The sequence below is a fragment of the Tamandua tetradactyla genome, chromosome 15, assembly GCF_023851605.1.
Source record: "Tamandua tetradactyla isolate mTamTet1 chromosome 15, mTamTet1.pri, whole genome shotgun sequence".
Taxonomy (NCBI): domain Eukaryota; kingdom Metazoa; phylum Chordata; class Mammalia; order Pilosa; family Myrmecophagidae; genus Tamandua; species Tamandua tetradactyla.
Window position 1 is genome coordinate 12,934,677 of NC_135341.1, and position 21,973 is coordinate 12,956,649.

The window sequence follows — 21,973 nt, forward strand, 5'->3', positions numbered from 1 at the left end:
AAATAGCAAATGATCAAATTTAAAAATAAATTACCTGTTGTGAATATGACGTTTTAAGCTCAGATCTTCAGATTTAACTTTTTCATTTTTGGAAACTACAGGTAAAAGTGTCATTAACATATACAATCCTAGGTGAAGTACCTGATGATGCATAAACATGTGAAATTTTCTCTACATGTTCTTGTTGGTACTGTAATCTGAGACAAAAGATAAATGCCTGAAGCTACAGCTGAAGAGAGCTTAGTCATCGTTTCAGAAAAACTCTTGTTTTCTAGTTGCTTTCTGCTTACATGCACAGTCTTGGAAGACAAAAGTTCAGTTTTGACTTTGCATACTTATGACTATATAGCCCAGCCAAGTCTGTGGCAGTCTTTATTTCAGAAGTAGCTTCTGTAGACCTTATACTTCTGTATATTGTGATACCCTGGTGAATAATTTTAAAATACCAGTCAGTGTCTAGGATTAGGAGAAATGTTGATTTTTTTTGTTTGTTTCCAGTTACATCTCCTTAATGTTTATATGTTCTGGATTTCTTAAGCAAACTTGAGTTTATTTTAACCTCCTCAGTATTGTTCTAGGAGATAGCATCAAACCCTTAGGAATCCTATACTATACCTTTTTGCAGCATTAGAAAGAAATGCTTAGTTTAAAGCCAAGCTACAATTTATATGCAAAGAAATTCATCCTACCAAGTATAACTATAATATGCAAGATGTTTTCAGGTCAAATTCATTTAGAGGTGGTTTTCGTTTAAGCAAACATATGAAATCTTTTTGAATCCGGAATGTCCTTCTGTAGTCACCTGGGTATCTTGAGCCTACCCTAATTTTACTGACATTGCTCGAAAATTCTTTGAGAATTTATCCTGTAAATTGTGCTCATGAGCAGTTCATCATACCATGAAATAAAATTTTGTTTCATTATCTAGCTTGACCCTTCCCAGGGTCATTAATTGTGGCTATCCAAATATTGAAACACCTTTCAAATATCAAGATTTTGTAACCTTTAAGGATAATTTAGGGTGGAAGTGTAACAAGTGGTGGAATAGGAGGGGCCCAGAATGTTTGAGCAACAACGGCATTATTGGAATTGAGTGAAGGGCTTACTGGGGTCCACGGTATGTGAGGTATTACATGCATCAACTTCTCATGGCCCAATTGAGTCACCTTCTTATTGCATGTAACAAGAACATTGTGAGTTATTGACATGGGCCTATCTGTAATATCCATCATGTCAAATGTTTAATTGGAAACAAAAGTCTCAGTCACAAGGACTAAAGAAATGACGCTATGCTTGTTACTATACACAATAAGGGTTGTGGATTTTCCTGAAACTCGGTGGAAAGATGAGATATTAAACCTCTCATCCTTGAGTTATAGATGCCAGGAGTCTCGAGTTTAGGAATGACCAGCAGTGACCTTTAACCATAAGAAAGGAAGCATGTCTCTTTAGAATCCATCATGCAGGAAAATCATCATTTTGCCATTGAGAGTTTTACTATGTGTTCTTTGGCGTTTACTTAGTTAATGAGGGTACTTGCTAGTAGTAAGGGCCAATTTGCACATACATATTCGGGTGGATAAGGCATAGCTGGAGGGCGGAGACTGATCTGTTGGGGCTCAGTTCACCCCTCTGATCTTGTCAGCTATGCAAGGTGGTGCTCTCAGTGGTAAAACCCAGTTCTCTAATTCTTAATCAATTTGAGAAAACCCATGGCTAAAACCAAAAACTTTCAAGAACAAATCTATATTTAACAATGTTAATCTTGAGAGTCTTCATCTTTTGTATATATATTAAAAAAACCACCCTTTTTTAAGAGAGATAAATGGGCTCACAAGGGACAGTTTTATGCTTTACATGTTTTCTTATTTTTAAGTCATTAATGGTATTTTCAGGTTTGTGCTGGGAAATCTAATTTGTATGCCTATTCAAAAATATTTCTCCTGGTTAGATATTACCAGAGACTAGACTAAAATGCTAAAATGCAGTTAATTCATAATTTTGTTTTTTTTATTTTTGCTTTTAAAAAACATACCCTTAAAGATAAGAAGGTCACCCATGGGGGATGGTTTTACATATATGGACTGTTAGGCTGAATTTACTGCTGTTTTTGGAGTCTTTTCTTATAGAAAATGTAAATGTTTTCTCTTTTATACTTGCTGCAGAATGCAGTGCGTCATAATCTTAGTCTTCACAAGTGTTTTGTGCGAGTAGAAAACGTTAAAGGGGCAGTATGGACAGTGGATGAAGTAGAATTCCAAAAAAGAAGGCCACAAAAGATCAGTGGGTACGTCCACCATGTTTGAACTTCTTAGCCTAGCTTGGATTGTGCTAACAAGTATAACGTAGAGGCTTTTGGCTGCTAGATGGTGTTAGACCAAAGAACTGGTTTCACGTTGTCTCAGTTAAGGGAAGCAAAAAAGCATTTCATCCCTCCTGTTTTGTATGCCCACCAGTCCCCTGCCCTGCTTGCTGGTCTTTGTTGCATCACATGCTAGTAGCTTTTAGGTGGCAATGCATATTAACCCTCACAAACCATTTGCTTATGCTTATTGCATTTTATTTTCTTTTTCCTGTTCCCTGTATTGGATGTCTGTTCTGCCCCCAACCCCGTCTCCTTTTGTTGCCACTTCATCTCCTTTGCTGCTGCTCCTATCCCAGGGTGCCATTCGCACCAACCTCTCACTGCATAAGTGCTTTATCAGAGTAGAGGATGAGTTTGGGTCCTTTTGGACAGTTGATGATGAAGAGTTTAAACGTGGCCGCCATATTCAACGAGGCCGTCCTCGCAAATACTGCCCCGATGAAAACTTTGACGAGCTTGTCGCACAGTAAGAGCCTTTACTTGCTTTTGTTTTTTTTTCTGCTGTTGCTTTGGCTTTGCATGGTTGACTCATCCCATGTAGTTTTGCATTTCACCAAGTAGCAGTGCCACGGCTTTCTGCAACAGAACTAAATTGTGTGATTTGTATATGTATTTATCTTGTTTCTCTTTGGAGCACCAGTGCCTTGAATAATGCTTTTTTGACATTTTTAATGCAATTGTTGGTTGTATTTTGATTCAGCAGCTTACAGGAACTCTATAATTAAACGCTTTTGTGTGACCCATAATTTCTATAAGTTAAAAAGAAAAAGTTATTTTGAGTTAGAATATGCATTTAACAGACTTAATGTCTTCTTATTTGCTCACTCAGCATAAGTATAAATGAAATGAAATGAAAGATTAAAATGCACCAAGCCTAGGAAAGAAATTAATAACAGAGCCGATACTTCCTTTTAATGCCACTGATAAATGTAGATCATTTTTGACTGGAAGCCACTCCGTTCCCTTAGTATCTCCTGTATGATTATTTAGTTTTTTGACTTTTTCTTAGAGATTTTCTTTAAACCGTATCTTATCTTCATTTTTGTCAGTTAATGAGACAGCATCCAATATTCCTCTTCTCCCAAATCTGGTTGTGTGAAAGAGGCTTAAAACCTGATCTCCTGCATTACTCAGGAATGACCCTCCCATGGCATACCCTTTTCTCCATCCTCTTTTGGCACTAAGCATGCCTTGAAAATCATCCTCGAGAGCCATCCTGCTTTCCCTCTAGCATCCACTCTAGAGCTGGAATCAGGAAGATGCTTACGAGCCAAGGTCCCTCCTGCTGTCAGCTCACTGACTTCCCCCAGCACAATAGGCAGTCTGCGGTTTTTTCATTTGAGTCAGGGAGCTAGTAAAACTTTGCAGACAGGTTAATATTTTGTGATACAAAAATCTCTGGAAAGAGTGCCCAAGATTATAACATGGGTAAAATTTTACACCCAGTTTCCTTGAATAGCCAAGTCTATCCACAGAGGTGTTTGCACCAACCAACCCTGAAAGCAGGGGATAGGGAGACCCAACTTTGGTGGGAGGAGGGAATTGGAGACATTTCTTGATTTGGAAGACTCCAGCAAGATTAAAACACAGCTTAGCTAGGAGCGTGGGAATCGATTGCATTTAACTTTGAGTTTTTATCTTTTTCTTATGCAGTAACCCTTCCCTTATTAAAAACATGCAGAGCAGCCACGCCTACTGCACACCTCTCAATGCAGCTTTACAGGTAAGATTAATGGCTGTCCCGGATATGCAACAGAGGCACATGTCTCCCCCACTCATTTCAAAATATATTAGCCTCGCTCTAATTAGATATTAAATTTTAATTCCGTTAAACTTTTTTCTTAAGTGCACAAAGCATCGTGCTCCCTGGAGGCAAACACATCGGGCTGCTTCAGCATTAGCAGAATGCTTAGCATTTTGAATATTGTGGCAAAAAAATTAAAAGTTCACTTATTAATATTTATCAGCAGTATCATAATTTCCATCCTCTTATTTCAGAATTTCACTTGAGGCAAAAATACCACAAGTGTAATTACTCTAGCACAGCTATTAATGTGCTGGATGATAGGCCACTGTGTCACATGACCTTCTATTGTTCACAGGTTTAAAGAAAAAGCAGAGCTTTTTATTTCTTTTTCTTCTTTAAAAAGTCTATTTCAGCATCTTTTCTTTTGTCCAGGGGATCCAGGTTTGGTTTTCCTTGTAAAAGCAAAATGTTTTTGTTTCAGTGGTAGAGGTGTTTATGAAAAATTCTTTAGGTTTTGAGCAGATTGCTCAAGATTACATAATAAGCACACAGAATGTTTGTTTCCTACTGAGAAACCAAGCACTTGTTACATAACCAACACTGCTGGGGGAGGAAGACACTAGTATCGAGCGGGAGTGAAATTGCCACCCAAATAGGAGTTGCCAGAGCAGACCTGGCGTCCAGTGAGCCCCTGGTATTATTCCCCAATTATAGCATTGCACAATCAACTCCCGGGTCTGTGAGAATACTGCAGGATCACTTCAGTGGAGTGCGCTGGTGGTTAGTACTCAGTCCACCTCGAGAGTTTGTAGGTGAGCAGAATCCTTTGGCCAATGGTCCTGTTTGTTTTGACCATGCCCCAACTATTCTAGAAGACAGGCCAAAAGAGACTTTTGTTAACTTTTGAATGATGTATTCTAAAGATAAATCTGGTATTGTATTTCAGCTCATCGCAGACTTTTATGGTGTTTATCTTCAATGGGGTGATGTCACCCCCAAATTGTTTCTTAGATACCATGATGGTTTGTGGCCCTCCAAAGGGCCACAGTACATAGACAGATGCACAGTGTATCTCCCATGCTAAAATCTCATTGAGGAGGGGGCGGTTGGTCAGAAAGAAAAATCTAAAAGGGCAGCTTAGGGGACAATAATGAAAAAAGTGCTTGCCAAACAGTTTAATGGGAACAGGGTATTGTGAAGGAGTGTATGGTGGGCACCTGGGTTCTGTCTGTTCATTAAACAGATATTCATTGAGCATCTATTCTGTGCCCTACAGAATTGTTTCCTTAAATCACTCAGCAGTGGCTTAACACTCCCAAAATGGATGATATTTCTTATACAAAAGTTACAGTTCAGAGGCAAATTCACTGAACTTACCATTTCAGTAATTATATTTATTTATTTAGTTTTAGCCAGAACCAAATTTAATAGGAGAAACTATTTTCTGCATTTCTTTTAATTACTTGTAGTTGACATAGTAACTTTAGAAAAGCAAATGAAAGAGCGCTTAGATGCGACCACTGTAAATACCATTCATTAGTTACTTATTTTCCCTGGAGTCCTGTGAAGTATGAATTTAAAGGCTGCTCTATCTGGAATAGTATTAAGATTACAAGCACATTTTCTATTCATGAGGCTGAAAGAAAAAAATAAAAAAAGGGCAGTGATCCTCCATCCTCTCAATTCTCTTAACTATGTGACTAATTTCAGTTAATATGCTTTATCATTACTGAGCTGGTCGTGTTTCATCTCTAAAACATTCTGTGTTTAGCATCCTCTGCATCCTCTCTTATCCTGTCTTAGCCCAAAACTTACCTGCACTTTTCCAAGAATACTGTGTGTTCATACTGGTGAATAAGTTAATATCTATTCCTCAAATCAGGAATTTATATTTTCCTTCTCCTCCCTCAGTATAGATTTTTGATTAGCAGACCAGGTCATAGGAAAACTTTCTGTGGGGCAAATTAAGAAAGGATTCTTCCAGTGGGGCTTTCTTACTCTTAGACCCATTTCCATTTTTCAAGGCAAGTAAAAATAATAGTGGCACATGTCTTTTAAAAAATACTAGAGCCACATAATCCATCATATACAATGTATAAAATAGGACAGAATCCACTACAGAAATAAAACATGGGACTTTGGGACAGATTGCATTATGCTCTGAAAAAGTGGAGTAACTAAGGGTAACCATAAAGCTCCATATTTAGAGACTTTCCCCCACCCCCACCCCACCAGGATCTCAAAGTGGTTAACGTTCGGGAGTGATGATACTTAGGGACTTTTGTACCATTGCAGGATCACGTTTGTTTCGTTGTTTTGTTTTTGTTTTTGTGTTTTTTGGCAGAGGTGCCAGCTTGGTAGGAAACCACATGCTGTGCACAAGACCATATATAGCGAAGTCCATTGTAAAAATTGTTACACACCTGCTTCTAAATAGACATGAGCTATAAAAGAAAAGAACCACTTTGTTAGGCATAAGCCATCAGTGAAAATTTCTCAAGCCTTGCACTGATTGCTTTGCTCACTCCTTCAGTGAGACGTTTTCATGAGGCTGTATTAGGTGTCAGCCACCAGGTTCTCTTGGCATCCCATTCAAGCGTTGTCTAAGTGACAGTGGGGACACGGCTGGTTTTCCTTCACGTACATCTTTCCTGTCTGAGAACCAAGGAATCAATGTAAGTGCTTGCCTTTTGGATGCCTTTTACCACTGGGATTGTTGGGCTTCAGGCCATGTTTAAAAATCCAGCCTGAATAAGAAATGGCCTTGACCTAGAAAACTTTAGAGTTATTATCCCTAGAAAGTTGCCCTGTCTATAAGGTGACAAGCTCATCCCAGCTTGCCTGGGTCTTTGCTGATTTTAGCACTGAGTGTCCTGCATCCTGGCAAACCACCCCCCCCCCCGCCGCACAGTCCTAGTTAAACTGGACAGTTAGGTTTTTTCACCTGTTGGTAGGTTACCTGTGACAACCTACTGTCATGGAAAATTCATTCTCTTTTTCAGTTGGACATCAGTTCTTAGAGAAATTGGCTTCATTAAAGGAATATGTTCTTAAAAGCATTTCCTTTTTTGTCTTCTCAGTTTTTGACTTGAGAAGCTGCTAAAACACCAAGCTAGAGAGATGGTCCCGTTTTTGCCCACGTTCTGCCATGTAATAGTAAAATTATCTTGTGACAGCTGACCTTGTAGATATTTTCAGTAGAAATAGGCTTGGACGATGGTTCCAGCAGAACTTCTGAGACTGGGAGTCACGTAACCACTGGGTTGTCTCAAATAAAGGCAGTTAATAAAATGCTTTCTAGCTGCAATTTGCAAACAAATAATTCTGGCAATTGCTTTTGTTCCTTGCTCTGCCAAAAGGAAAAAAAGAAAGCTTTACTGCAATTACAAGAGACGTACATGGAAAAAAGTAGGTGATGCACAGTTATTTGACATACTATAGTAACGTGGGGAACGCTCAAATTTACTGTACATCATAAAGAGCTCACTACATTTGGAAAATTAAAAAGCTGCTTTTAAAAAACTTTTTGAAAGAAGGCAGTTATATAAATTCAGAAGTAGAGGGAAGGAGAAACAGTGGGCTTGCAGAGGGCCTGGCTGGGAAAGAGTCCATCGTCTAATGTTGTGCTGCATGAGTGTATGTAGATGTTCCCACATGAGACTTGTGTTTAGAAGGCATCTGGCTTTAGGGTTTGTACCACGAGTGAAGCTGTGATTGTTGTAATAGGCAGAGTCCTTGCAGCCCAGCTTTACAACCTTTCTTTCTTGGGTTTTGGCTCGTGTTTTCTCTTCAGAGCCAGGATTTCTAGAATATTTTGGACTCTGAAATGACTGGCCAACTGAAGTCAACATGCCAGATTGTCTTGTGATGGTACTTTTTCTCATTAGGATGGAAAATCAGGCATAGTGTAGTCTGCAGGAGGACAATTTTGATAAATTTTGGTCTAATTGCAGCTGCTGTTTTTTAAAGTCTGCCCTTTTTAATAAAATAAAAAGTCACTGGGTCATAATTACTATCCAAATGAAATAAATATGGATACTTTAATCCAGTGATGTATTTGACTATTGCCTGCATTTCAGAGTTGGGTGACCGTTTTATTCAGATAAATAAGGATAGAAAGTAGACAGTATCCCACCATGGAGTTTTTTCTTTTTTTTGCTTCCCATTTTTCACAGGTTATTATTATTATTATTTTTGCTGACAATCATTTGGAGTGACATTGTCACCTTTAATATGGACATACTTAAAAAAAAAATAAGATTTAGATCTCACTTTTGCCAGGGATTTTTCTCCCATCCTAAAATTCCATGTGATTGGCCTGAGTCTGAAAGATCATGCAGGGTTACCCTCTCAAACTGCACTAAACAGATTGAAAAATCATTAAAACGGAAATGAGGAAGAGAGAAAGATAAAAATTGATTCCTGTTCTATAATCTCTTCCTTTTCTATAGGATCGCAGAGGTAAATGTTTATGGAAGTTCTCATAAATTTGAGCTATGCAGCCAGAATAATCTGATCATATCTCTAATATCCAATACTGGAGTCATCAAAATGGATAAAGAAATGAAAATTCCATTATATTTCACTGTGATTTGGAAATATTCAGTTCCTCTTGGAGAAGAGGCATCATACCTAAACCTCATATTACAGAACCTCCTTGAAACCAAATGATTCTACCAAGCAGGGTCAAAGGAGTCGTTCCTCTCCAAGATGTTTTGTGTCCCTCCAACTAATTCTTCAAAACCAGGCTTGGAATAGATGCCACATGACTTTCATTTAAAGCAGAATCCTTGTGTAACTATGAGAAACTTTCATTCACCAACCACACTACAATGAACTCAAGCTGAAGATTATTGCATAGGTCCATAATTTATAGATTCCCTGTCTGTGTGTACCCTGTGTCTTCATAAATTTTCTCTTGGTTTGTTGCAGGCTTCAATGGCTGAGAATAGTATACCTCTATACACTACCGCTTCCATGGGAAATCCCACTCTGGGCAACTTAGCCAGCGCCATTCGGGAAGAACTGAATGGAGCAATGGAGCATACCAACAGCAATGAGAGTGACAGCAGTCCAGGCAGATCTCCTATGCAAGCTGTGTGAGTACTGTCTGTCCAGAAGACTTTTGCCTTCATACACCAGTCCCCCAGTTTTATGTTTACGCAATTCCTTCTCGAGACTGCAGTGTTTTGTACCTCTTCTGTAATTTTTCTGCTTTCCTAGAGCTCAGGTAAAAGTTCTGCTTCTGGAAAGTCTAGCTCAGTTTATGCGTGCAAGTACCATTTGCTAACTTTCCCATAAAAGCAATCAGCTTCATCCAACCCCCTACAAGCGCACACAGCAATGAAAGGGGTCATGCGCTTGCTTTTCATCTTTTTGTATCTCAAGCCATTATTTCAGCCACATTACTTTTCCTCCCAAAATTAGTATACATCTCTATGAAAAAGTTTGCCATCATTTAAGTCTCAGACATACCGGACCTAGCAGGGAGAAATAGACACTTGTTTTCTTGGGTATGTAATGTGCTTAACTCTGAACATGACACCGCAGCATTATTACCAAGCATTAATGATGGCATAAATGAAAGGCAGCATGATTTATAGATTGCTCTTAAAATATCAAAAGGAAAATTAATAGGAGCATTATAGCAGCAGACGGCAGGATAATGAGTGCACATATAACTGAATGAAGTGATGGGCGCGGGCTGTCCATGTTGAATGTGAATGGCGCCAGGGCTGGGCAGACCCTGGGAAGCGGAGGCCGCCATGTCCCTGAAAGGGTGGGGGATGGGAGGAAAGTGGTGAAGCTGTAAATAACCCCCTCCCTCACAGGAAGAAATTTAAAACAGAGGAGAAAAAAAAACACACATTATTCCAAATGCTGAATTTGAGGAGGGTGCAATGGCATGATAGTCTCTTGTTTTTAGCAAGTTTCCACAAAACTGTTGCCCACTTTAAAGAAACAGACTAATTCAACAGTGTGACAGTTTATAATGCTGTCACTCCTGTAAGAGGCTGATTGTCTACACATCCTTTCTGAATACTGACCAGTACCTTATGTTAAGATAATTTAAGTGATAAGAATGGAAAAATATGACCTATGAGGAATATAATTGGCATCTAATAACAAGGACAAAAATTCCTACCTGCTAGCATAATTGGAGAGTTCAGAGAATCAGAAATTTGTTTCTCCAGCATTTGAAATTCAGGCCCAAAGTGTTTTGAAAAGGCTCTTTAAAGAGGGAAGTAATCATTTTACATTTATATGTACAGTCTCTTAGCATGTACCTCACCACAGTTTAAGAATGAGTTTATCTTTCACATTGATGCTGCCGTATCTCATCCATTCTATTTCAGGCTACCTGGTGTTGCTGACTTGATCACACTTGCATTCATCTTTAAATAATTGTCGTGATAGGAGTGTTTACTCAGATAGTGAGGAAGTTCAGAGCAAATGTTAGTTGGTATATAAGCTTTTCTTAAAGAAATGCTTGTTAGAGTGAAAATGTCCCAAGTTATTTCTCATATTCTATAAGAACTCCAATATTTAATTGATGCGTATCCCTGTTCCTTCATACAAAGAAACAGAAAAAAGAATGATATTTGTGTAAATTCTTTACAGGCAATAGTTGAGAGTAATGCTAATTTTGCTGTACAAAATAAAGTCAATTGTATAAAAACTTTAATGCCAGTATTACCAAAAGCTATGTTTTACAGCAGTTATCATACTTTTTAATGAAACAGAAGTTTCAATTACACTTAAAAAAAAAAAAAAGAAACCCTATAAAGACATCAAAATGCATATGGTATGTTGGTCAAATCTCATAGATTTACAGTTTGCTAAATGTAATTATATGTCAACAGCAGATTCCCTGTGCCTGCTATCAGTGTCATAAACAGTTACTCTTACTGACCCCATGTTTCCATTAAGTGAATTCTGTAATGACATAGTTTTCATTCTTGTCCAATATGCATTACCCTGCTATGATGCAAATTGTTTTTTAACTGTTCTAGTCTATTGGAATAAATCAAGCCTTAAACTTTATGGCAAGGTTTAAAGGACCTTGTTAGTATGACAGCCTGGCTAATATGTGGTGTTGAAAGAGAACTCTTCATTTTTACCCTTTTGGTGACACTCAAATACCATTACATTTCATTTTTCTTTTGAAACACTACAAAGTAGTCACATAATTACGGCTTTGGGGCATTATACTTTTATCCTGATAGGAGCTACAAAGCAAAATACTCCATGCTTTGTGTGCTCTACCCGCCGCCCCACCCCCCCACCCCAAACCCTACCCCCCCAACCCAACACAATACCTTTAAACACCAGTCAGCTTTATTTAAAAACTTTTGTGTTCCCAGAATGGTTACACAAAGGAGTACTCAGATGTAAGGAGAGGAATATGTATGGATTGGCACAGTTTTTCATCGGAGCCCTTGGAAGCAGGCGTGGAGAGCAGGGAGGTCTGTACGAGGAGGAAGGTGCAGTTTGCAGCTCCAGTTTTAGATGTTGGTTCTGTGTGAAGCACGGGATGTTAAATAGTTTGTGTTTTATCTGCAATGTATCTTGCAGGGAAATCCCTTCTCTTGCATTCTCCGAAGCACTATTTTGTTTTTGCCCCACACCCTAGGGTGTTTCTCCTAATCAAGAAGTGTCCTAAAATTGAATTTCATTTCTCTGGAGTCTTAAAAAGACTTAAGCATGTAACCTGGTTCTGTTGTCAGGTTGCATTTGTTGCCCATCCCCACACTGGGTCCTGTGGTCCAGCCAACATGCTGTGATAAGGTCGTAACCTGTGGGTGTTTTTGTTTGTTTGTTTGTTTTGCATAGGCAGGCACTGGGAATCGAACGCAGGTCTCCATCATGGCAGGAAAGAACTCTGCCTGCTGAGCCACCATGGCGCACCCTGTAACCTGTGTTTTGGGGTAGTAAATAATCTTAATGAGTTATGACTGCACATCAGGGGGGGTGGGAAGAAAATATGTGCTAATGTTGTGAACTGCGTTTACGTAGTGATTTGTGTTTTTTGCCTAGTAAAACATTTGTCAAGGTCTAAAATTATAAAGCAAGAACTTCATTAAGACTGTTCAGTTTCTACAGTCTAACCCATTTGCCCTTTACCCCTTAGCCTTAAGGTTTGTTGGAGGTGCAAGCGTAGTTCAGTGGTAGAATTCTCACTTGCAATGCAGGTGACTGGGTCCATGCACTTCCCCAAAAACAAACAAACAATCAGACAAACAAATGAAAAACCAAATAAACAACAATTCAGCAAATGGTGCTGCAATAAGGGGATACTCACATGGTAAAATAATAAAATGTGACTCCCGCCACACAGCATACAAAGAAAAAATAATTCAGGTTTGTAAACCTAAAAAAAGATTCATAAATCCATAATTGAGAAAAAAATGAAAGTAGGAAAATGTTGGCTTGGAAAGCTCCCCATGAACCTCAATATGTGACTAAGTAAAACAAGGACAGATTCCTATCCAGTGAACATCAAAAGAACCAGATGATCATGGCGAAAAAGAAGGTAATTTATGAAATAAATTCTCAACACAGAAAATGTGAAACTGAAACAAGAACAAATGTTCATCCCTGCCAGTAATCCAAGAAATAGAGTGTAAAGCAACCTGAGGTCACCTAATACCTGCTAAGCAACAAAAGATTTTTAAAAGATAATAGTTGGTGCTGATGAGGTTGCATCTAAATTGGTTATAGCTCCTTTGAAAATTAATACCACAGTAAATCATAAAAACCATAAAGATGTTTTGGTCTTTGCTCCTACAATTCCATTTTTAGAAATGTATCCTAAGGAGGCAAATTAACAAAAGCAGAAAGATTAATGGATAAAAATGATCTCTGTCACATAAATAGTAAAAAGAAAAGAAGACAGCCACAAAATGCCCAGTATTAAGGGAGTGACACATATATGTCAACAGATGAGATAGCCAGAAAAATTGTAACCAGCAAAAGAAAAAAAGACATTCTAGCTGTGTTCACAAAATGTAAAAATATCACCCCAACTAGAAGATAGGCAAAACAAAACAAGAAAACAGAACTGAGTTAGGGTTTACTGGTGATTTTTTTTTCTTAATCAGAACACCTGATTCTCCCAAAAACAATGTATTGGGTCTTAGCATAGTTGGCTTCACAGGCACATGACCTGGGCCTTCTCCCTGGACCCCCCACGCCCCATCCTACCCCCCCACCCGGTGCTTCCAAAGGCTGTGCACTTTGTTTAAATGCTCTGTTGTTGCCGTCTTGAAATCCTTAATTTTTGAACCGGGGACCCTGCGTTGTCATTTTGTGATGGCCTCCGCAGATTATTTAGGTGCTCCTGGGTCATACTTCAGAAAAGACAGATAACTATGATGTTAAAAAATAATAATGTAGATGGAGAACCACATGAAAATGTATCAGAGTGCCACTTTGCTATAGTCCATTTTACAAATAGTTTAAAAGAATATGGACATTGTTTTTTAACACTATTTATCCTGACACCTACCCCCTCCACACACAAAAACTATCTCTATGCTGTGCTAATTTTAGAGTCAATTGGTTTTTTTAAAGTTTATGTCTTCCAGGGCAGTCCAAAGCACTCTTCTGTTCGTTTTTAAGTGGTTCACGGGACCTTTGGGGTTTGCAAACATCATCAATTATTTAGGAAGCCAGCCACCCCCAGTACCACCACTTATTACTGATACTTGATAATGTCATTTTAAAAAGCCTTGCTTCCACAGCCTTTCCCTAAGATGGGACTTTGTTTTTGTTTTAGATGTGAATGGTTCTTTTACATATCAAAAGCCTTGCCACAAAAAGTAATTTGTGTTCGCAAAGGATCGGTTGTAAATATGATTTACGAACAACATTTCTCAATTGTTCAGCGCCCCTGTGTGTGATCACCCGTGGTCCCCTTTGGGTGAGCCATGCGCTCTGCCATAATGAGGAAGTTGGCAGATCTCATCACCGCTGCCCGTCCTGGTGGCCGCTACCAGCCGGGCCTCGTGTTTTGTCTTGTTTACAGCTGACAGCATTATTCTTCTGATTGGGGCTCTGCTTTCTTATCATATTGTTGTGTTGAGCGAGCCTTTTCCTCTCCGTTTGTGTTTCCTGGCAGGGCTTTTCTTGCCTTATTGACAGTTTGTAAAAATATGCATTAATTTGGAGTTTCAAGCATGTATCATGGTGTCTCTTTGCTGTGTTTGCTTGAAGTTGATTAATGATAGAACCTCGCTTGGGGTCGTCCTCTGGAGAGTTCTTTCACAGGTTCTGCATGTTAACTAGCAAAGCAGAACGCACAGCAAGCCATGATTAGCTCAGCCTCCTGCGCTCAGTGGTCCCCACAACCCACCGTTGTATTACGGATTCTTACTTCACATAATTATTTGAAGATTTGTATTTATCTACCCAGGATGCCACCACGATGGGGTCTGTGGTGTCTGGTCCTCAAAAGTGTGGACTTTGGACCAGCAGCATCTCTTGGGAGTTTGTCAGAGATGCAGAGTCTCAGGCCCTGCCCCCGACCTGCTGAATCACACTGTGTGTTTAACGAGGTCCCTAGGTGGCCCGTGTGCATGCACCATTACCATGGGAGGCACCAGCTCCTCCACGGTAGAAAAGCCTTCTTATGTCCAGGACGTTCTTTCTCTGGGCAGTTAGTCCTTCCGAAGCAACATAGCCCAGTAAGAACCTTCCTGTGATGATACAAATGTTCTCTCTCTGCGCTGCCCATAATCATAGCCGCTAACCACAGGGGGACCCTTGAGCATTTGAATGTGGCTCGTACAATGGAGGAATTTGAATTCTATTAAATTTCACTCAGTTCTCACTTAATAAACAAACAGCTTCGTGTGGCTTGTGGCTACTGTACTGGACAGTGCACTCCTAGAGTGTTGGCTTCCCTGTTGCCCCCAAAAATGCCTCACAGTTGCTTTGTGTCAAGTCATTCCATCACTGGGCCCTTTCCTTGTTCTTCTAGGCATCCTGTACACGTCAAAGAAGAGCCACTTGATCCAGAGGAAGCCGAGGGGCCTCTCTCCTTAGTGACAACGGCTAACCACAGTCCAGATTTTGACCACGACAGAGATTATGAAGATGAGCCAGTAAATGAGGACATGGAATGAAGGTGTGGGCCGGCCAGCCCCCGAGAGTAAAGATCGGGAACAAAACAAAACACGTCAAAAGTTAGCAGTGAAACCGTTCTCCATTTGTTGTACAGTCTGGAGGATTTTCACTACATTTTGACAACTCTGAAATGTGTTAACTCTTAGTGCCATCAAGAATCCCATTTGGGAGTATTTTTGATTTTTCTACTTTTTGTTGAAAAAAGGAATTTGTACTCTGTGCATTGGATGGACTTGTTTGGTACTTGGGATTTTCCTCTCTTAACAGTCAACATCAGTGTTGTAAATTTGCTAAACTGATTCACTTTTAGCAGCAGACTTTGAACTGCAGTCCTGCCCTTGTGGGTCACGGAGGACACCCGACTGAGCATGAACACCTAAGCTGCAGACCAAGCCTTTGCCCAGAATTTAAGGATTCCAATGGACGACCTATTTGCACAGTACTGCATGTTGATTATCACTGCCTTTACTCCATTTTGGTTTTTGTTATTTTGGGTTTGTTTTATTTTGTTGTTGTTGTTGTGTTTTTTTGTTTTTGATTTCTTTGTTGTTGTTTTTTTTTTTTTGCTTCCAGTTGGGATGGGGAAGGCCTTTGTGTGTGTACTGGGGGGAGGGGTTAAAAATAATTATCCCAAACTTTTTAATGTATTGCTTTTTTTTTTTTTTTTTTTTTGCTTCTTCTCTACCTACGCTACCATTTTAAGTTCTGACCTCAGGCCTCCATTTGGGCCCATGGCCTCTTGGAGGCGTAAAGTTTTCTGTACCTTGTGATGAATGTTAATAGGTGTTTTTATTATACAAAGCTGAATGTCATTTCTCGTTTGTAGTTTTCTGTCACTCATTCCATTTTCCTTCAGACATCACCACGTTTTCTCTAAAGTCAGAGAACATTCCGTTTTGGTCTTTTTCAAAAAGGTCCCAAATGCTGCACTCTACACATGAAGGTCCTCACACAGACGTGAAGTCCTGCCAGAAAGAGAATGAATGACAGAAAAAAAAAAAAACAAAAGATACACGTTTGAAACAATGCAGATTCATTCCACGAAGCAGTATTGAGGGTGGGAAGAGGGTTGTTTTAGACTTTTTTCTCTTTTTTTGCAGCAACCATCATTCTTACAAAAAGCCACAGCATTTTGCCGGCACAAGAAAACACAGGCAGCACAGGAGGAAAAAATCCCCTAATAATTAGACTGACAGTATGGCCGGGGAAGGCGCTCCCTTTCTATAACCAAGTTGCTGTTGGCCACGGGCTTTGTCCATTATGACCAGCGTTAGTTGCTTTGTTTGCAAAATAACCAAAAAGCTGGCTTCTGGAGCAACTTTGCTGAAAGTAGTGGCGGCGCTGAATTTAAACAGCCATTCCGACCTGCTTGGTGGCATTAATCTGTTTGAATGCAAATTCAATTCCAGATTGAACTTGTATGGGAGTTAAGGACTGAATTCAGCAAACACGAAAGTGTTCATTTCAAATGTACAAATTCTGTACTGCAGTTCAGTTTGTCATACAATACTACCACACCAACCCAGTATCAAAAGCGAATAGTAGAAGACATCAGGTAGACGGGGGATCAGCTCACCTCTGGGATTTTTGGGGAAAAAATACGGCATACTGAACGTGATGCTGATAGATCTGGTCAACCTCAGTCCGTAGAACCCCTAAACACCTCCATTCTGACCCACTTTCCTGTCGCTCATTTATTTATCTAGGACTGTAGCTTTTGTTTTGTTTGAAAGCCCTTAGGAGCTTAATTTATATTCTTTGTACCTTTTTTCTAAAATTACCAAAGATTTACACAAAGGTAAATTATGTTCTCTGTTTTATGCTTTATCTGATGAAGCCAAATATCCTCTTATTGTTGATCAAAGGAGGGGAAAGAATTTAGAGGCAAACGATGAGATATAGGCTATTGCTAACCGAGAAAGAGAACTGCTCCTTCATCATAGAGTCAATTTAGAAGACCAAGTAGATAATGGAACCAAAGTTGTTACTTTTTGTTGTTGTTGTCATTGGTTTTGTTTTGTTTTTCTTTTTCTTTTTGTACCTCTACAGAGACCAAAACTCATAAAGAGAAACTATGGGGCTACTGAAGATAAAAATAGGACACAGTGACAGTGTTAAAGAAGCTAGAGGGGGGCGGGAGTCCCATCTCAAAGGAAAAAGTGAATGTATGCCACTGTAAATCAGTGTACCCAGTAAAGGAGACAGTTAAAATTCAGAGAGAACAGAAAAGCTTCCACAGTCGAACTGGACCACATAATAGTATTTCTAGAATTAAAAAATTAGAACAATTGTATGCCACTTTTGTTTAAGGACTGTGCTATGATCACTGCCTTAATTTTGGTTTATCTTGGCATATATCTTCCCATCGTCTCCCTGTCCCCCCTTTCCTTTTTTCCTTCCTTTTTTTTTCTGATTAGACCTTGGTCAGCATTTTTTTTTCATTAAAAAAAAAAAAAAAGTAACACTCCTGTCCACTCATAAGCTTGGTACAAAAACTTCCTTGGCAGTTAACTTTTGAAGCGTCACTCTGCTTTCTGTATAAAGGACAGTCTGTGGTCACTCAACTTTTTTTTTTTCTTTCTTTCTTTTTTTTAAGTTATCCAGGCAGCTTCATGATGTGCAGGCAGTAGCCAGACAGGGTCATGGGAAGGGGGCCCTGTGCTTCTAAACTGAGTGGTTGCTGGTTAGTTTGGTATTCAAAAGAGGATAAAAATCTGGTAGATTAGTTCATTCTCAGCATGTGTAGCTAGACATGAGTAAAGATAACAGCATGAGAAACTGTTAGTACGCATACCTCAGTTCAAACCTTTAGGGAATGATTAAAATTAAAAAAAAAAATACATTTCACTCAGTTGCACTTAGTCGTATGTCTTGCATGCTTAGTCTAAAGACTGTAGCAAAAAAGAAAAATTAGATTTTACATATCTTTGCAGGTATCACAGCCTTGCAGAAGAACCAATTGAAAAAAAAAATTCTCAGGCTTTACAGCAAGCAAACTTCACTATGATTTTTACAATTCTGATTCTGTATCCCTGGGGGGTATTCCAATCGCTTCTTTAGGATGGGGTTTATTATGTTGTACATATATCCCAATGTGTCTGTGTGAATCTTTGTCTTTTTTGGGGGAGGGCAGAGGGCGGTTCTTTTTTTAGATACTGTTCCTAAAAAGGAATAAATGCATACACCTGTTTGTCAAAACACCTTTGCTTTTTGTGCAACTGCTTTATATTAACGATACTAAAAAAAAAAAATCGCTTTGGAAAAAAAACTACTGTATGTAATGGAATTGCAGAATATGCTGCACATGTATTTTATTTAGTTATCCTTGCTTTAAGAATATTGGATGACATTTCCTGACATGTGGGAGGGAGAAACTCCCTTTTTTTTCCTTTTAAATTGTAACATAGTTGACAGATTTTTTTTTCTGTTCTCATTGATCAGAATATTTTGTACAGGTTTTTTGTGTGTGTGTGTGCGCGTGTGTGTTAAGCTGTTTTTTGATACATTCCTACCCTGTTGTGTTTCTCCTACCACTGCCTTCCTGGCTATCTTAAACACGTTCATACGTTTGAAAAGAGAAAAATGTTGTTTAAAAATGTTTTCTCCTGCTGCAGTAAATATTTTGCATGATGAAATTCCAGGGTCACACTTTCAAAGTTTATCAGTGAAGTAGTGATTAATAATGGAGAGTGTCACAGCTATCGAACTTTTGTATTAAAAAAAAAAAAAAAGAAAAGAAAACTACAAGGTGCCAAGATGTAAAGACAATTTGTTACTTTTTTTTTTTTTCCTGAAAGTGAAGTGTACATTAGGGAGGTGGTCCCGTGTGTCAGGCAAATGCGCTGTCGGGAACAAGGACCCAGCCTGCTTATCCCAGGTCCATACGGGTGCGACGAGCTAGGCTGCTGCATTTGACCAGCAGTGAAATGAAATGTCAAGGCTTATTGCATGAAGAGTGACCAACAATCCTGCCAACCTTCGGACAGCTCCCTGCATTCTGTCACACCCAGTAAAGAAAATCTTGGATTCTTAACCTCAAACATCATGTAAATCGTTAGCTATTTGATCAGAAAAGAAACACACACACACACAAAAAAAAGCCTAAAAAATATTTCCTCTACTTTCCACATTCCAGCTGAGCTACGTTTCCAAGAGGCACAAAGAAGGACGTGCTGACAAGGATTTTGAAACGTTTTGGGGTACCTTTCGGTTAATGGCATACCATCCTGGTATTTTGGATGCTTTGAATGTCAGTGTTGCTGTTTCTTTTTTTGTTTTGTTTTTTAATCCTGAGAATCAGATTTACAATTCCAAAGGCATTTTGTGGGCCCAGTGTAGCTGCCCGCCCACCCGTAAGCCTTGATGAAAATGGTACAGTCTGGACTGCGAGCCTGGTGCTCCGTGTATTTGTGCTGCCAGTAACAAGGATTTCTTTTTGTTTTGTTTTGTTTTGATAAGGCATAAAAGAAACTCATTCCTTGACATCAGCTGTAATTCCATCATTCCATGTCTGTGGATACAGACAATAAAAAAAAAATGTTGTGTAGTCAGTACTAATTACTGACATTATAGCATTCTCAAATGCAATAAAAATTCTGGTTGTTCACACTGGTAGTGTAAGTTGCCACAGCCTAAGTTTCTTTCCCCTTTTGACCTGCTGCTATTGTATGTTGTTAGGCCTATGCATTAAGTTATCACCAGCTGCTTCTAGTGCAGAATTAAAATCAATCTTAACTAAAAGCTTTCATCATCACAGAGGGCTGAAGCTCTTATGCTCAGAATTTCAAAGTGAAAGTGTCCACTTGGAGAACGAGGGGAGGAAAAAAAAAAGGTGCCTTTTCTCTCAAGGCAGCACACCCTTATTTTTCTTCATCAAATTTTATAAAGAAAAACAAAATGTTTAATAACTAGCATTAAGAGCAAACTAAAATTTCAGAGGAAAGCAATTTCATGAATAATTCATTCAAATTTCACATCTGCAAGATTAGTCATCCAAATAAAATGCTAATGTCAAAAACACGTACCATCTATAATATTCTCATCAAGAAATCTTTTTGCATATAATGATAAATGCTTAGATTAGAACAAATGATTTTATAAAAATATTCTATCAAAATTATGCTAGCTAACTACATTCAGTGAAGAAAAAAGTAGAACCGTGTAACAAAATACTCTGTTTAAAAAAAAGCTTTAATTTTGAGATTTTTTAATTGCATGCCTGTAGAAGAATTCACTCTCTCTTTAATACTATTCTATTGCATTTGTTCTAGGGATTAATGAATGGAGGCACCATCTTTCAGTAAAAATTAAATTAACAATATATTGAAAGCAGCACTTTTAAGTGGCTGAACCATGGTAACAGAAAGCTCTTAGGTATCAGAGCATAGAACTCAAACCAAGAGATGACTTTAAAGCTAACCTGGCAGACTTTATTTGGCAAAACACCCGCTGAAACTTTGTAAACATCCTTGTTCAGCATTGTTTTTGAAAGTCCATATTGGGAAAGTTTTGTTATCTAAATGCAGGTTTTACTAAGTTGTGAACTAGCATCCTGTTCATTAATAGCTATGCCACACTCTAGAAACCCTCTGGTCTGATAATTAAGTAAAACATTTGAACTCTTTCATTCCCATCAAGCTACTAAGCATATAATATTAGGGTTAATTGAAATTCCTTTAAATGTCAGGTTTAAACATAAATACTGCTTAGAGCACATACAGTTGGTAAAATTACATATGCACACATTTCTTTTAATAAACTGAAGGACTCAAAACAAGTATGGCAATGCGTGACTGAAGATTTTTCTAAAGCTGAAACATTAGTCTGAGTGTTTATTTCAGTTGTCCCTCAGACAAAGGAGATAGCAAACCCACAGCATTGGCTCTTTTAAATGGGGGCCTTGATCTAAAGAGCAAAAACTCTTAGACTAATTTCACACCAATAAAACTATGAGCTTCATTAGTAGTAAATTCCTTCCCAAAGAAGAAAAAAATATAATTAATCTTGCTTGCCTTAGTAGGTTTTTATCTTCCCTGATGATATTACATATTTATATGTAGGGTAGGAGTCATGATTTATCCTTTCTCTTCATTGTAGTTGAGTCAAAAGTATTCACTCAAAGTGAAGTTGGGTCTGAAACACTTAAGGAATCGACTGATTGATGAAAGGTTTAAGACAGAATTCATATAGGAGGGAAATTAAATTACATATACAAATACTGGTTTAACTGTGGGACAATATTTGGATTAGAAGACTATCACTTTAGATATAGCCTACTTTTATTTATTTTAAACAATATTGTATTTTTTAAAGAAACAAGGTCCTATGTTTTTTTATTTCCACTCTGACTGTAAAATGACATTCAATGCTTAATACCAAAATACATAATTTTAAATGGATCTATTATAGGTCTTTTTTTTTGGGCGGGGGGGAGGAATTATACCAAGAATCCAGGGAGGGAAAAAGACAAGCTTCAAGTTATAATGTTAATTTGAAGGTAACCGGCCTTTCAAGAATTAATTTCAGCCAAAGCAATAATCATTATTTACCAGCATGTGACATTTTTATCACTCATCATATTAGCAAATTTCCATTGAAAATGCTAAAATGGTTTGTCATAAGGCAGATAACTGCTCTAGCTGTAAAAATGACCAACACAAGTGCCGGTACTCAAACATTAAATTATACTGTAATTAATAAAGACAGTTAAACTGTCTACTAGCAACAGCAATTTA

The 21,973-nt window shown here is 38.5% G+C and overlaps 1 protein-coding gene across 25 annotated transcripts in view; it reads left to right on the forward strand.

Moving 5' to 3' along the window:
• Positions 1–21,637, forward strand: part of FOXP1 (forkhead box P1) — a 613,321-nt gene extending 591,684 nt beyond the window's left edge. For 24 of the 25 annotated variants that reach the window (XM_077128707.1, XM_077128708.1, XM_077128723.1 and 21 more), the window contains 4 exons: positions 2,166–2,287; positions 4,019–4,088; positions 9,045–9,211; positions 15,094–21,637. In XM_077128707.1, the coding sequence (XP_076984822.1) occupies positions 2,166–2,287; positions 4,019–4,088; positions 9,045–9,211; positions 15,094–15,238 (504 nt within the window). In that variant the 3' untranslated portion in view covers positions 15,239–21,637. The remainder of the gene's footprint in view (positions 1–2,165; positions 2,288–4,018; positions 4,089–9,044; positions 9,212–15,093) is intronic. The other variant, XM_077128719.1, reaches the window with a different exon arrangement.
• The last annotated feature ends 336 nt before the right edge of the window (positions 21,638–21,973 follow it).